At 41.0% G+C, this 17180-nt stretch overlaps 1 protein-coding gene across 1 annotated transcript; it reads right to left on the bottom strand.

Annotated features, from left to right (window-relative positions):
• Positions 1-1857: 1857 nt before the first annotated feature.
• On the bottom strand, positions 1858-16635 carry LOC129822814 (enoyl-CoA delta isomerase 2-like). Its single transcript, XM_055881239.1, has 10 exons — positions 16510-16635; positions 15398-15528; positions 14366-14464; positions 13614-13796; positions 9147-9216; positions 4765-4867; positions 4542-4662; positions 4012-4101; positions 3706-3849; positions 1858-2637 (listed from the first exon to the last, which is right to left on the bottom strand). Exons 2-10 carry the CDS (start codon positions 15506-15508, stop codon positions 2482-2484), a joined length of 1077 nt encoding a protein of 358 aa, XP_055737214.1. The 5' UTR covers positions 15509-15528; positions 16510-16635; the 3' UTR covers positions 1858-2481.
• Between the last annotated feature and the right edge of the window lie 545 nt (positions 16636-17180).

Here is a 17180-nt window from a genome sequence, read left to right as displayed (position 1 = left end):
TTGGAACCAAAAATCTCACATTTGGACTCATCAGACCAAAGAACAGATTTCCACCGGTCTAATGTCCATTATTCGTCTATCTTGGCCCAAGCAAGTCTTCTTATTATTGGTGTCCTTTAGTAGTGGTTTCTTTGCAGCAATCTGACCATGAAGGCCTGATTCATGCAGTCTCCTCTGAACAGTTGATGTTGAGATGTGTCTGTTACTTGAACTCGGTGAATTATTTATTTATCCTCTGCAGCAAATGTAACTCTGGGTCTTCCTTTCCAATGGCGATCCTCATGCAAGCCAGATTCTTCATAGCGCTTGATGATTTTTGTGACTGCAATTTCCCCCATTGACTGACCTTCATGTCTTAAAGTAATGATGGACTGTCATTTCTCTTTGCTTATTTGAGCTGTTCTTTCCATAATATGGACTTGTCTTTTACCAAATAGGGCTATCTTATCTATACCACCCTTATCTTGTCACAACAACTGATTGGCCCAAACGTATTAATGAAAGAAATGTCACTAATATTTTAACAAAGCACCCTGTTAATTGAAATGCATTCCAGGTGACTAACTGCCTTGATGACAGCTCTGCACACTTGGCAAAGGGGTGGCTACTTTGTGGAATCTCATAAAATATATTTTGATTTAACACTTGTTTTGGTTACTACATGATTCCATATGTGTTTTTCATAGTTTGTCTTCACTATTATACGATGTAGAAAATAGTCAAAACAAAGAAAAACCCTGGAATGAGTAGGTGTCAACTTTTGACCGGTACTGTATCTACTCATTACTTTATTGATTCCTCAATGTCAGTTCACTGTAGGATTTATAATCTCCTTGGTAGATTTCAGTGCTGATGAGGTTCGAATATATCCAAATGAGTCAACATATTCATTATCACTTATTTATTTTGACCAGTCTTGGTTACATTCAAAGTGACTGATTTCACAAAAGGTATGATTTATTGAAAGGGAGGTACAACCTTAAACATAATTTGCTTGAATTTCCATGATTCTAAATACCGAGGAGTCTAGTCTATCGTAATTCAAACTGTATGTTTTGTTACTCTAGCGTTGTACCCAGTTTACCACGATCCATATCCATCCACAACCATTTGAATTTGCAGCCTACAGATAGTAAATATAACATTTTGGGGAGCGCTTTACCGCTACAGGTATTTTGTTTGGCAACAGCAGGTTATGTTCCTGCTATCGGTCAGTGAAAGGTTAAGCAAACCAGGTGTGACATTCAAAGCAGGGCCCCCGTAAGGGTAAGGGACAGACAGGTGTGGACAATGTGTTGTATTTTCCCTCTCAGTTGTGTTAGTATGGAACATCACGCAAGAGAAATGTACTAATCGCTATGCCTTGAGGTACACTGCGTTGGCCTGTCAAACCAAATGCAATGGATAGAGGACCTATGCCATCTAGTGGGGAGGGTGTCAATAGATGAAGTTTTGGAATGTGCCTCTGGGGTGCTATTGGGCCAAAAGGGGTCACCCCAAATGGACAGAAAGATTGTTGGTCTCGTATTTAGCTTATTGGACAGACGAGGCACACCTCCCTGTACCCATGAGAAAAAGCATACAGGTTTCATGAGAAATTGATTCATAGTATATAATTTAGGTATAACATTCAAACCTATGTATACAATTAGCAAATACACTTCCACGGTTCATCTTTCAAATGAAAAGGGACAAACTCACATTTCTGGCATGAAGGCTGAAGAGCTGTTGAATACGTTTTTTTTTGGTGCAGTACGCCCTCTGTAGAATATTAAGTGAAAGGGCAGACTTATCCTACAACCCATCACTATCCTCTTCCTCAAATCATTGTCACAAAAAGACATTGAAAAACATATGTTTGATTGCAGAAATAGATTTATTTTCAAACAGATATTGTTTCACACGTCCAACTATGTCATCTCCACAAGTGATTTTTAGTGCATATAAAACCACTGGACAGTACAAGACACATCCTCTTGGAAGGTATTCCAAAGCCTTTGTTCAGTCCTAAGGCAATCTGGACTAAGGCACTACCCACCTTCAATGTACAATACACACCCCTTGGTAGCTTTAGTCCATGTAAGTTACATTCCTTCAAAGGTGTTTCAAAACAGGGAATGCCCAGATATGTTAAATGCAAAACTAACCAGATTAACGGTTAAATGTACAAAATGGGTTTTTGTGTATTATTATAATTAATTTACAAAGCCAATCTGATAAAACTGTAGAAAATAAGGCATCTGCTTAAGGCTGGTGTAATGTGGATAATGCTCATTAGGGCACGCAATGGAATACATACAATTATTTTATTTTTTTATCAATCAAAAACAGAAATTTGTGTTTTTTTTAAGAACAGGTAGTGGTAGTCCCTCCCTGTTAGTCAGTTTTTCTTCTGCTTGGCACCTAATGAACACGACTCAGACTAGGCGCTCTGCTCCGTGGGCTCTGTCTGTGGGACTCTGCAGGGGGAGGATCACCTCCTCACAGCTTAGCCTTAGCCTGGAAGAAGCTCACGATGGCCTGCATGCACTCGTCTGAGAGCCAGCGCTCCACCAGGCGCTCCACCTCCTGGTCGTTGACAGTGTGGAGACGTTCCTTCTCTGTCCCACGGATCAGCTGCTTGGAAAGTGTTAGGGACTAGACAGCCAGGAAACAGCAATAGATAGAATAAAAAAGTGGATAAAGAAAAACTACTGTGCACAAAATGTGGAAATGTGTCTTTGCTTTCATTATACTTACATATGACTGACATAAAATAATAAACATGTTTTAAAAAGCTGTGCCCTGAACTCCAGCAATTTGGATGTAAGATCCATTGATGTCTACAGCCCTTTATGGTATTTTCATGCATAGCAGTTTTTTCAATTTGAAATAAAAAGCACATTATGCATCTCGTCCACCTTTTTCGGGAACCATAAGTAGGTTGGTAGTTGGTGCCATATCCCTTGCATGCAATAAAGGCATCAAGCCTGTGACTTTATAAACTGTGGATGCATTTCAAATGTGTATTGGTTATGCCTCGCCCAATACTAAGTGAATGGTACTGCCCAAACGACCGCAACGTCACAGCGGAATCAACGGCTGGATATCTGAGCTGAAATCTATTAAAAGCCTTCACGACATGACAAACAATTATAGGCTTGTCTTTCTACTGTTCTGAAGTAGAACAATCTGTGTTTTAACCATATTACAACTATAATTTTGCTTCCTATTTGTCTCTAACTCCCTGCCAATTGTGCACATATTGTAGCATTGCCATCGGACGACACAAAATTAATTACGCTTTCCTGTAACATTTTCCCTGCTTATTTTTGTGGTGATGTAATATTGTGGCCTAGATATACTGCCATATACTATAATACTGACACTTAACATTTTGGAATATTCATTCAAATTACAGCAAACTGTGCTGTAATCAAATCAGACCTTGTTGAACATGTCAATGAAATTGTGAATGAAATTCAATGTCCAGAATGTGGCTCCGGTCACTTAAAATAGGAAAAAGGAGTCCGTCCACGGAAGCGCAGCCACGGCCAATAATACATCACTTCCTTTTGGAACGTTCCAGGAATGATGTAAAATACAACCAGCTTTCATCAATATTGATTCGTTCAGGAATGTTTCTGAATACACTACTTTTATACAAAACACACAAACATTTCAAACGTTGTCTGATGTCCAATGTTTGCTGGGGCTTTGACTCACATTCCTGGGAAGCTTGGCATAGGCCTTCAGTCTGGTGGCCACCTCGGTTTGGAAGCTGCTGTCGGGAAAGACCTCGGTAACCAGGCCCTGGGCACACGCCTGGGTGGCTGTCAGTTTCTTGTTGAACAGCAGCATCTCACTGGCCTAGTCACAGAGCATGGCAACGTTGTCCATTAGTGTAATTTCATTCAATTCAAACTGCAAGTCAAATACATACTAAAAGAACAAAAGTAAAATAAATACCTGGGAAAGCCTCTCTATGAAATACATCAGTTGCAGCAAAGGAACAAGGGGGAGTATCCATACCTTTGCATTGCCCATCATTTTGGGGAAGGTGTAAGAGGAGCAGCCCTCTGGGCTCTGTCCCAGCTGGCTGAAGGGGGTGTGGAATGTAGCCTGTCAGGAGGGGAGGGCACAAGTTAGGCAGGAAAAGCCCCAACAGCTTACGGCAGAGTATAGTGAAAAATGAAAGTGGAGAATGGCAATGTGGACGTAGTGGTAGGGGTGGTGCACTGGTGGTCACAACACTGTTTTGCTTATTTGACCTCGATTGAGGTATGCATGTAAAACAGTGGTCTCCAATTAAGATCCTGGAGAGCTTTTCATCCAGCCCAGTATCAACACACGTTTCAGAAAATCAATGAATCATAGTGAAGATGTCGGGGCTGGTGGACAGGATCAAAAGCCTGAACACCCAGTTTCTCTCCAGGACCCGAGTTTGATACCCCTAATATAAACCAATGCTAATCTTGTATTATCAACTAACGGACATGTATAAAGGGACGATATAAATGTGTTCTAAGCCAACACTGAGTGAAAATGACAAAGCACCTTACCCTTTCCGTGGCGTAGACCACCTCGAACAGGCCCAGTAGAGTGACGGACACGCCCACAGCCGGACCGTTGATCACTGCAATCAGGGGCTTGGGGAAGTCGATGAATGCTTTGACAAACTCCCTACACAACCCCCCCACCCCACACACACACACACACAGATGTTATGAAAATGGTTCCCTCAAAGTGAACCTCTTGCCTGCTCTTTTTGGGTAAGTCCTTAACCTCAGCAACTCGCCGGCGTCTTTTGCCATCTGCTGCATCCCGCCCTCAGGGATTTTGGTGAAGTTTGTCAGGTCGTTGCCACTGCAGTAGAAGTCTCCACTACCTTGAGGGGGTCAACAAGAATGGCCACATTTAACAATTAAGAAGACTGGAGCACTGCAATAAAAAAATGGATTTGCAAGACACTGAAACACTGTAAAGCCTTAAAGGGTCAATTCAAAGAATAAAGGGGGCACTACGCCACCGTTTTGGTAAAAATTCAAAGGGATGGGGCTGGTGGAATATAAGTACTCTTAAATGAATAGACATGTTTTAAGGCTATAGAGTGTTTGTTTACAATTACATCGTTTACAGCTTATATTTTGGGTTCTGGTGGGGTTAGACAGTTGAACTAAGCTCATGAGGCATTTATAAATTGTATTTTTCCAAGACTCAATGGCTATATATCATTCATTTAAAAGTCAAAAAAATGGATGTAGCAATCACAGATTGCCCCTTTAATGATCGAAAGCAGGGGTGGGGTGTCAAACTAATTCAATGGAGAGCCTCTGCTGTTTTTTTGTTGTTTTTCCTTTCAGTTAAGACTGAGAACCAGATGAGGAGAGTTAATTACTAATCAGTGACCTTAATTCAAGAATCAAGTACAAGGGAGGAGAGAACCCCCAGACACTTGGCCCTCCGTGGAATGAGATTGACACCTGTGGACTAAAGGAAGAAAAGCCCACACACAGTATGTTGCAACCACATGCTTTTTTGTGCACCATAATAAATTGTGTGTAATATACTGTGTTCTGGCTTTTCTTTAGTCCTAGTGTTAATTTTTGGCCCAGCAGTGAATACAGTGACTTCGGAAAGTATTCAGACCCCTTGAATTTTTCCACATTTTGTTAGTTACAGCCTTATTCAAAAATGTATTCAATTGTTATTTTTCCTCATCAATCTACACACAGTACCACAAAGGGGTATTGTGTGTAGGGGCTACCGAGTGGAGCAGCGGTCTAAGGCACTGAGTCTCAGTGCTGGAGGCGTCACTACAGACCCCGGTTCCATTCCAGGCTGTATCACAACCGGAAGTGATTGGGAGTCCCATAGGGCGTTGCAAAATTGGCCCAGAGTCGTCCAGGTTAGGCTTTGGCAGGGTAGGCTGTAATTGTAAATAAGAATTTCTTCTTAACTGACTTGAATAGTTAAATAAAAGGTTAAATAAAATAAAGACAAAGCAAAAACAGGTTCTTAGATATTTTTGGTAATTTATTTTAAAAAATGTAAACTGAAATATCACAAGTATTCAGACCCTTTACTCAGTACTTTGGTGAAGCACCTTTGGCCGCGATTACAGCCTTGAGTCTTCTTGGGTATGACGATACAAGCATGGCACACCTGTATTTGGGGAGTTTCTCCCATTCTTCTCTGCAGATCCTCTCAAGCTCTCTGAGGTTGGATGGGGAGCGTTGCAGACCAGCTATTTTCAGGTCACTCCAGAGATGTTTGATCGGGTTCAAGTCTGGGCTCTGGCTGGGCCACTAAAGGACATTCAGAGACTTGTCTCAAAACCACTCCTTGGTTGTCTTGGCTGTGTGCTTAGGGTTGTTGTGTCTCGTTGAAAGGTGAATCTTCGTCCTAGTCTGAAGTCCTGAACGCTCGGGAGCAGGTTTTCATTAAAGATCTCTGTACTTTGCTCTGTTCATCTTTGCCTCGATCCTGCCTAGTCTCCCAGTCCCTGCCGCTGAAAAACATCCCCACAGCATGATGCTGCCACCACTATGCTTCACCGTAGGGATGGTGCCAGGTTTCCTCCAGACATGGCGCTTGGCATTCAGGCCAGAATTCAACCTTGGTTTCATCAGACCATAGAATCTTGTTTCTCATAGTCTGAGAGTCTTTAGGTGCCTTTTGGCTAACTCCAAGAGGGCTGTCATGTGCCTTTCACTGAGGAGTGGCTTCAGTCTGGCAGTGATCATTGGGTTCTTGGTCACCTCCCTAACCAAGGCCCTTCTCTCCCGATTGCTCAGTTTGGCCGGGTAGCCAGCTCTAGAAAGAGTCTTGGTGGTTCTAAACTTCCTCCATTTAAGAATAATGGAGGCCAATGTGTTCTTGGGGACCTTCAATGCTGCAGATATTTTTTGATACCCTTCCCCAGATAAGCGCCTCAACACAATCCTGTCTCTGAGCTCTACGGACAATTGCTTTGACCACATGGCTTGGTTTGACAGGTGTGTGCCTTTCCAAATCATGTCCAATCAGTTAAATTACCACAGGTGGACTCCAATCAAGTTGTAGGAAAATCTCAAGGATGATCAATGGAAACAAGATGCACCTGAGCTCAATTTCGAGTCTCATAGCAAAGGGTCTGAATACTTAAGTAAATAAGGTATTTCTGTTTTTAATTTGGAATACATTTGCAAACATTTCTAAAAACCTGTCTTCGCCTTGTTATTATGGGGTATTGTGTGTAGATTGAATATTTTTTAAATACATTACAGCCTTATTCTAAAATGTAACAAAATGTGGAAAAATTCAAGGGGTCTGAATACTTTCCCGAATTCACTGTATGTGACTCGTTTCAGGAAACTAGGCGTTTGTCGCGCGTCACTACTTCACAGGTGCGCCACATGAACGTAAACTGTTTTGGCAGAAATGCCTACTGGAACATGTGAACTTTCATGTGCCTTAATAACAAACTTGTATGTCATCTGTAAATATGAATACAATTGTTAAATTTCAAGCCTAGTTTGTTTAGCCATGAAAAAGTCAGCAACCTTCCCGCTAGATAATGAGTGGGCTGGACATGCCGAGAGAAGAGGTCAGATTGGTCCGCCATGTAGCACGCTTCTGTCTATAATATGAGCTGGTCAGTATGTTTAGGTAATTCTTTGTAATGCTGCTTTTTTGAAAGATATCACGTTGTAGAACTGCATAAATGTTGCTCTCCACTTTCTGGAGGACCGAGTTCTGAAATCAGTGGAATTAGAGAATGACAGAGAAAAATCTGGCATTAATTGCAAATATGCAGACGGAGTCGAAAAGAGAACACACAGGCTGTTGTATAAAACACCTGTCTTCGGATTACACATTCAAACTAAGGGCAACCATGGCATCCGTGACAGAGAGGGAGAAGTGTCCATCCATGTCTATGGATAAAATAGTCTAGCTAGCTACATTTTCAGATATTACACGTTACAAATTTTGTCAGAAAGTTGTTTTCATTTCAAAAAACAGTTTACTGTTAGCTAGCTAACGTTAGCTGGCTAGCTAGCTAGCTAACATTATGTGTATGATCTGTTTAGTAATTGAACCTGGTTGGTTTGCTACCTGCAGATTCATGCAGGGTAGTAATGTTATGAGTTGGGATTATGGTTCACATTGTTTAGCTAACTAGCGACATGTCTAAACAAGACTCCATTATGCAAGTAACTATTTCAATAGAATGTTTATGATGTCACTGTGAAAACTGTCAATAGACGTAGCTGGTAATTCACTCTGGCTATCTACTCTTATTTCAGAGCACTCTCGTCTGAGTGTACCAGAGCGCAGCATAACCGATCAATTTACGAATGTTCAACACCCATTTGATTATGGCCGGTGTCAGTAAACGTCGGCAAAAAAGCTTCATTAAATTGTTGCCAGCAGCAGTTACAGTCACCAACACTCTGGATAACATGAAAACAGCCTAACCAGCTCTGCTAGGGCAAGTAAAATGGTCAGAGTGAGGGGTTATCTCATTTATGTCTGAAAGTAGCTAGCAAGCTAGATAACTTTAGTCAGTTAGCTTAGGTGCTTGACTGCTGTTACGTCAGAACGATCGGATCAACCCTACTTTTCGGCCAGATCGTCAAGTGTACGATATGAATGCTGCGAGAACGAAACGCTTTGAATTTACGAACAGACAATCTGATAACGCTCTGAGTTACAAACGCCCCAAGCACACTAGATTAAATTTACGAAAACACCCGTAGTATAAGTCAGCATTTAGTCTTGAAATCTTTAGTGGTTTAGTACATAGCCTCACATGTGAATCTTTAAAGAGATGGGTGGAGCTAAAGCTTAAAAGGGTGTGAACGATGCTGAATGGGTGTAGACAAAGAAGAGCTCTCCAGTCAGTACCAAACTATTCAAGGGCCATTTTCTCAAAAGTGAGGTTACAAGTTTATGAACTTTCAAAGCAGAATTACTTTCCCATTGTTCCTCAACTGTAGTGTATGATATACAATTTTCTAGCTCCGAGGCTCTACTTTCATCCAATGTAAAAAAATATATATAATAATAATTACATTTTGCTACACAAGACCAAATCGAGCCGGTCGGTCACATATTCATATCACCAATACTCTCTTTAATGGATTCACGATTTCAAATGGGATGAAGAGGTCGGTTGGCTCTACCTGTGATTACAGTAATGACAGAGTCATCTTTGCCAGATTCCTCCAGAGCCTTGATGATCTCGTTGTACATCTGGATAGAAGGAGGAAAACAATAGAATTGAAGAACTGGATCATTACTGGATATTTGGGATGTGCACAGGCAGTTGGTAATTTCACTATTACAGTGCCTTGCAAAAGTATTCATCCCCCTTCGCGTTTTTCCTATTTTCTTGCATTACAACCTGCAATTTAAATTGATTTTTATTTGGATTTCATGTAACGGACATACACAAAATAGTCCAAATTGGTGAAATGAAATAAATAACTTGTTTTAAAAAAATCTATTAAATAAAATACAACAGAAAAGTGGTGCGTGCACTTGTATTCAGCGCATTTGCTATGAAGCCCCTAAATAAGATCTGTTGCAACCAATTACCTTCAGAAGTCACATAATTAGTTAAATAAACTCCACCTGTGTGCAATCTAAGTGTCACATGATCTAAGTATATACATACATACATACACATATATATACACATATACATATATATATACACATATATATACATACATACACATATATATACATACATACATACACATATATATACACATATATATACATACATACATATACATACATATATATACACATATATATACATACATACATATATATACACATATATATACATACACACACACACACACACACACACACACACACACACACACACACACACACATACATACATACATACATACATACATACATACATACATACATACATATATATATATATACGCCTATTCTGAAAGGCCCCAGAGTCTGCAACACCACTAAGCAAGGCGCACCACCATGAAGACCAAGGAGCTCTCCAAACAGGTCAGGGACAAAGTTATGGAGAAGTACAGATCAGGGTTGGGTTATAAAAAAATATCTGAAACCTTGAACATCCCACAGGGCACCATTAAATCCATTATTTAAAAATGGAAAGAACATGGCACCACAACAAACCTTCCAAGAGAGGGCCGCCCACCAAAACTCACAGACCAAGCAAGGAGGGCATTAATCAGAGGCAACAAAGAGACCAAAGACAACCCTGAAGGAGCTGCAAAGCTCCACATCGGAGATTGGAATATGTGTCCACTTTAAGCCATACACTCCACAGAGTGGCCAGAAAAAAAGCCATTGCTTAAAGACAAAAATAAGCAAACACGTTCGGTGTTCGCCAAAAGGCATGTGGGAGACTCCCCAAACATATGGAAGGTACTCTGGTCAGATGAGACTAAAATTGAGCTTTTTGGCCATCAAAGGAAAATGCTATGTCTGGCGCAAACCTAACTCCTCTTATAACCCAGAGAACACCACCAGTGAAGCATGGTGGTGGCAGCATCATGCTGTGGGGATGTTTTTCCATTGGCAGGGACTGGGAAACTGGTCAGAATTGAAGGAATGATGGATGGCGCTAAATACAGGGAAGTTCTTGATGGAAACCCATTTCACCCTTCCCGAGATTTGAGTCTGGTTACGGAGGTTCACCTTCCAGCAGGACAATGACCCTAAGCATACTGCTAAAGCAACCCTCAAATGGTTTAAGGGGACACATTTAAACGTCTTGGAATGGCCTAGTCAAAGCACAGACCTCAATCCAATTGAGAGTCTGTGGTACGACGTAAAGATTGCTGTACACCAGCGGAACCCATCTAACTTGAAGGAGCTGGAGCAGTTTTGCCTTGAATGTGCAAAAATCCCAGCGGCTAGATGTGCCAAGCTTCTAGAGACATACCCCAAGAGACTTGCAGCTGTAATGCTGCAAAAGGTGGCTCTACAAAGTATTGACTGGTGGGGTGGGGAGGTGAATAGTTATGCACGCTCAAGTTCAGTTTGTCCTATTTCTTGTTTGTTTCACAATAAAAAATATTTTGCATCTTCAAAGTGGTAGGCATATTATGTAAATCAAATGATACAAAAAATCTATTTGAATTCCAGGTTGTAAGGCAACAAAACTGGAAAAATGCCAAGGGGGGTGAATACTTTCGTAAGCCACTGTACAAGGCATGCCACAAAATGCCACTGGGGAATCTGCGGCAAACCTTTGGCAACAATATGTATTGCCACTAGTGGCAAACAGTTTACCAGGAGCCGTTTATGGTAGACACGAGTTCCAAGACCAGTAACAGCTCAAGACCAGTCAGTGGGAGAAGAGAACTGTTGGAAAATGGAAACTAAGCTATCTAGCTACTTACCAAAGTTGTCCGGTGAGTGACTTAATTAAACTTCCTAATATACTTTCAAATTATGTGAGCTAATTGATGCCTAGTTAGCAATGTTATGCTTTATGGGACAGTCAGTACCACTGACTGGCTAGCGCTTAGCTAGCTATCATATTTTTGCACAATTAATGTGATAGCTAGCTAGCTAACTAATGATTTGCCTAAACCTTTTTAGGTGAATATATTGCTGTCTTTTAATAACAATATGCATTTCAATATGCTAGTGTCACTGTTCAATAAAATGTTAGCTAGCACAACAGCTAAGGTAGCAACAATATTAGCTGATTTGACAAAGCGAAAGTTCACTTTCGTAGATGGATACCCTTCCCTTAACCGTGGTGTTGGAAGAGGATGCATCAAAACCCTTTGTGACTGAATTGTCTTCAAACTTGATACGGTAAGCAAATACATGTATTGTCATAAATGTAGCCTACCGGTATAAATTCCTTCTTTCTAACAATTAGATCTTTCATTACTTTAAACTAGTAGCTAGCTCATCTTGTTCATGTGTTGTTCCTTCTCTCTTTCTTTCTAGATGTAATCAAGACAGATTGACTGAAAGCTTCAAACTAAGGAAAGATAAATGTGTGCACCAGGTCAGGGTTCCTTACATGGCTTTGAGATGTAAGTTAACAATAATTCATTTTAGACCAATATACACCTGAGTCAGGAAGAATAAACAACTAGTAGACAACTGGCTCTTAAATTATGGAGATCCCGGTCTATATTGAAGATCATATTTAGTTGATTATTTGAATCTATTTTGTTTAGACACTACATACATAAGTTTTCTATGAACAATTGGCCACACATTTAAAGGTAGATTTAGTAGGCCTAAGTCCCAGTTTATGTTAGCTACATTGTTTGTTTATATAGCATTTATACAAGGCAGGGACATTTTATTGCTGAAAAATATATACGCTACATTACCAAAAGTATGTGGACACTAGGGTTGTTACGGTGACCGTATTACCGCAACACTGGCGGTCACGAGTCATGATGGCAGTCAAATTCCACATGACCGTTTAGTCGAAGTAATTAGGCTTCTCCAAGATCTAATGCTGCTGATCATCAGTAGCCTACCAAACAAGTGCTTGTCAAATTGTGAATGAAAGACTGATGAAGTGTGTACAAACCTGCACAAAAAGAGCTGGTGTAACTGTGTCAGGTTTGTAGGCCTCCTTGCTCGCACACGCTTTTTCAGTTCTGCCCACAAATTGTCTATGGTATTGAAGTCAGGGCTTTGTGATGGCCACTCCAATACCTTGACTTTGTTGTCCTTAAGCCATGTTGCCACAACTTTGGAAGTATGCATGGGGTCATTGTCCATTTGGAAGACCCATTTGCAACCAAGCTTTAACTTCCTGACTGATGTTTTGAGATGTTGCTTCAATACATCCACATAATTTTCCTTCCTCATAATGCCATTTATTTTGTGCAGTGCACCAGTCCCTCCTGCAGCAAAGCACCCCCACAACATGATGCTGCCATAATGGAGTGGTTAAAAAACGAGTTTTAATGACTCCAACCTAAGTGTATGTAAACTTCCGACTTCAACTGTAGGAGTACCTGTTTCTGCGTACTCCGTCAAATCCTTTGGAGAACATATTTTCTATTTTATTCAGCCATGTTCAATTTTATTTCTTCATACTATAAAATAATAACATGGAATTCTAAGCAAATCTTGTCTGCTAAATGAACTAGTGTAACCCACAGCCAGATCAGGACCAACCATAAGGACAACGCAGGATATGCTATTCTTTTCTTCTGAAATATATGAAGAAAATGTAGTCTCATGTTTATTTAGATCTGTTTCAAATAAATAATGTATTTATTGTGATGATTTAGGCTATATTACATGGATTTATTATACTTTTTTTTTTTTTTATTGTGGATGTTCCAAAGGTCTGAGTCAGCGGCCAGGAGATGCTAAATGTGTTTATTAATTTACGATCAATTACCGTGAAACCGGCAGTCATTTGCTTGACAATCGCCGGCTGACAAAATTTCATGATCACCACAGCCCTAGTGGACACCTGCTCGTCGAACATCTCATTCCAAAATCATGGGCATTATTATGGAACGATTTGCCAGAAGTTCAAAAGTCGCCGCTAGATGTTTGCCAGAAGCCTGTTTTTTCCCCCAGTAAGGGTGATGTTGGGAGGAGGGAATAGACAATGACACTAATGCCTAATAACTGAATTAATGTACCTCCACAGTGATGGCGTTCTTCTTCTGTGGCCTATTGAACCGGATAGTGGTGACGTTGTCCTCTGTGGAAACCAGCAGCGTGTCAAAGGTGGCAGCACTCCCAGTGGGCTGTGCGGCTACCACAGGTCCCTCAGCAGCCAGGAGAGAGTCAATCAGGTCCACATACTGCTGCCTGGCATCTTCCTGAGAGGGAGGAATAGAGAGTTATACAAGGTATCAATGTATGCCTGTCAATGTCATTGTGTGAAGAAAATGGCACTTTACCACATTGAGGACATTGGAGTTTGTTTTTTATGGGCACTGAAAATTGTGACATTCAATAAGAATGGATGCTTCTAATTTGTTTTAAATTTTATTAACTCCAATCATTTTCAGCTGTGTTTGACCTTTCTCACAAGTCGTGTATTTTTGTCTGTTGTTTTTAACCAACTTGGGAGGAATAGCCTTGATAGACAAATGGGTATATTGCTCCTGAGCTTTTGTATAATTTCAGCTAGTAGTTTTGAAAGTAGTGCTCACGAGCCAAAACGGATCCCCGAAAAATGCAAAGTTGTGTACTACATCATCCATTTCGTATGATATGTTACGTCCTGCAAAAAAACAAACATGTTTTGCAATCGGTATACAGTATGTTACAAATACCAATTCGTACAATAAGTTATGAATTAAGTGCTTAAGATCCCGGATTGCATCTTCAATAAAATGTGTATGACAGTGCTGTTATGTATATGCAATAACGGACTGCAGATTACCTGAGATACAGAGCCCAAAGACTTCCAGGCATCCCATTTGGCCTTGCCGACATAGTCAAGCATCCCTGGCTTGGGGGTGTTACAGGGTCCCTGAGTAGCCTAATAAGACAACAAAGAGAGAAGAGAAGATACTAAAATGAGAGGATCGGTGTCTCCAATAGACTTTAAGGGCTTACTTTCTTCATCCTGTCTCCTTCATGCACTCTGATAGGTTAACAATCTGTGTCATTGTCATTAGGTCTCAAATGGAAGAAAACAGACTGAAACAGGGAGGGACTACTTTGACTTGTCCCATAAGAAACTTCCCTGGATAGCTTTATAATCGTTACAACAGATGTTATTCATCTACTGTACAATAGAAACTTGTATTTTTGCTGACACAGCATCCATCGTGCAAACACCCAATCACATTCATACACACAACAGCCTAATGGCAGAACTACATCTAGCTAGCACATAGGGGCGATAAAACAACAGAGCCCCATTCATTTTCAATGAAGGGAACCTAAGTGGGCGGGGGACCGTTGGGCGACGTGAGCATGGGCGATGGAGCGTGAACAGGGCCGGACCAAAGTTGGGGAAAGCTGAAATGTAGTCACATACGCCACGACATCGCGTTGCTATTGACCAATCAAAGCTTACTATAGCTTCCAGCCCCTAATGGATTGGCTGTTGATACCTAGCACTAGCTAGCCTCCGACATGAGGGCGAAGTTAGCATGGCTATCCCTATAGTGAATCACTGAGGTAAGAGCCATACAGGGTCAGTTAAGTCAGCCGAGTTGATGCCAGCAACTCTCAAGATTTTCCCTGTCAGCCCTGGGATTCAAAATCGTCAACCGTTCAGATACTGGCCCGCTCCTATAACCCCAAAGCTTCCTGCCATCCACCCAATAAAACTGGTGACAGCAAGATGCTACTCAATACAACTGTGACACAGCAAAACTAAACAAGGAGCCCACTCCCTCTATCGTTCATGCTCTTGATGTTCGGAGACATGACAGCCAAGTAGCTAAGAACAAAGACCTCTCACCTGTTTGAAGAGAGCATAGATGTTCAGCTTGGCCTCATTGCCAGGGTCGTTCTTCAGCGTGCCCATCTGACTCTTGGCACAGTTGAATTGCTCCACCGTCGCCCCCATCATAGAACCAGTTGTGGACAGCCCTGAAGAGATCATTGCAGGACAAATGAGTGACATAGCTAACTGGTACTGTTTCCTAAACAATTATGAACTGCCACAAAGGCTAAATAATATGATACATAAGCCTAAATGTTCCAATAAAATGCAAAATCACAAATTAACTTGGCTGAGGGCACTAAGATCGCTCCTAACACCTACAGTGGCCTTTTTAAATTATCGCATTGGAAATGGGGAGGATTGGGACAGGATGACACATAATGTACTGTGAGAGTTGCAGTACTGTTTGTGATACAACCACGTTGTGACAGAATTCGAAGGGCCATCAATAATTAGTTGCTTGACCATTCTTCTGATTTTCATTCATTGGTAGTTAGACACACCCTCTTTGGTCTGATTATACAAGGCTCATAAATCCGGATTTGGGGAAAAGGTCATAGTTATTGAAAGTTTAGCTATTTTGGATAGCAAGCTATAACCACAGAATATTTGCTTTAACTAGAAGTAGTAACTAGCTCGCTACCAAGCAGATCATCATGCAAGCGTTTGTGGTGGTAGCTGATACGTTGGAATGTAAGGTCATGTATGTACGGTAGATCTCCTACAGAACAGCTCAGCGACTATTAGCAAGCATGGTTGAGTAAACATCTTTTCAAGCAAAGCAGACACCACTTGCTCGTGAGTCGTGCAGTAATTAACCAGTAACGTTATCTGTGCAGAACATGACATCTTTGAGACAACCTTAGCTAAATACAGGCACCGATAGAGGCTCTCGTGCCAACCAGCTAAAACTACATGGTGAAATAAACCCATGTAGTTTTAAAACCATGACCATTCGTTAACATTAATAATTGAGCTATGCTAAACTAGCAAGTTTTTGCTCCCTTAATACTGAACAGCCAAAGTCAAATATACTCAGTTTGACTACAGCTCCGTGCAACATGTCCACGTCAAGTTAGCAGTAAATCCACATTGCAAGTGAGTGTGATGTTTTTAGCTAATTTTACCTGAAAAGTCGCCACGGTGAAAATATGCGTAAAGCTACAGACTTGACAGTGGGGTAATTTCAGTCCAAAGTACAGTAGCAAGAGAATTCGAATAAATTAAATCCCTGTTTACAATCAAGAACCCTCCCCCTCACCTTCGTTGCTTTCACCATTGGCTAATGCCCTGTTTACATCATGACGTGACGTGTTCATTACGCCTTACGTCATTTTCATGCAATCTCGTACCGCTACTGGACGGAGAGCATAAAGTCAATAATAGGGGTGCCTTCTCAATTGTACACTCCTCGTGTCATGGGTTTTGACTGAGACTAGGAGAGAGGACACAAGGACAAAAAAAATAGAAAAGCCCACAGTTTCACAACACAATATTTATTTTGGGATATTGTAAAATTGGACCTTTTCATTCAGACGGGAAAAAAATATTGGGCGCATTTCGGCTGGTCACTTTTGTCAAGCGGTTGACCATCGTTGGTCACAGCCTTTCAAATTGTGATGCATTATCTGGTTATAAAAATGATCATACTTGCAACCATGTGGAAGGCATGAAGAACATTACAAAAATCATGTGATCAAAGGTCATGGCGTTTTTGATGAAACTGCAGTTGCTTCTCACCAACTGCACCATGCAGCCATCACCTGTCATCCTCAAGTTGTTTCTCTAACCTAGGTTG

Source organism: Salvelinus fontinalis, chromosome 25, assembly GCF_029448725.1.
Source record: "Salvelinus fontinalis isolate EN_2023a chromosome 25, ASM2944872v1, whole genome shotgun sequence".
NCBI lineage: Eukaryota > Metazoa > Chordata > Actinopteri > Salmoniformes > Salmonidae > Salvelinus > Salvelinus fontinalis.
Note: the sequence above shows the minus strand (reverse complement) of the source record. Positions and strands in the feature narration are given on the sequence as shown.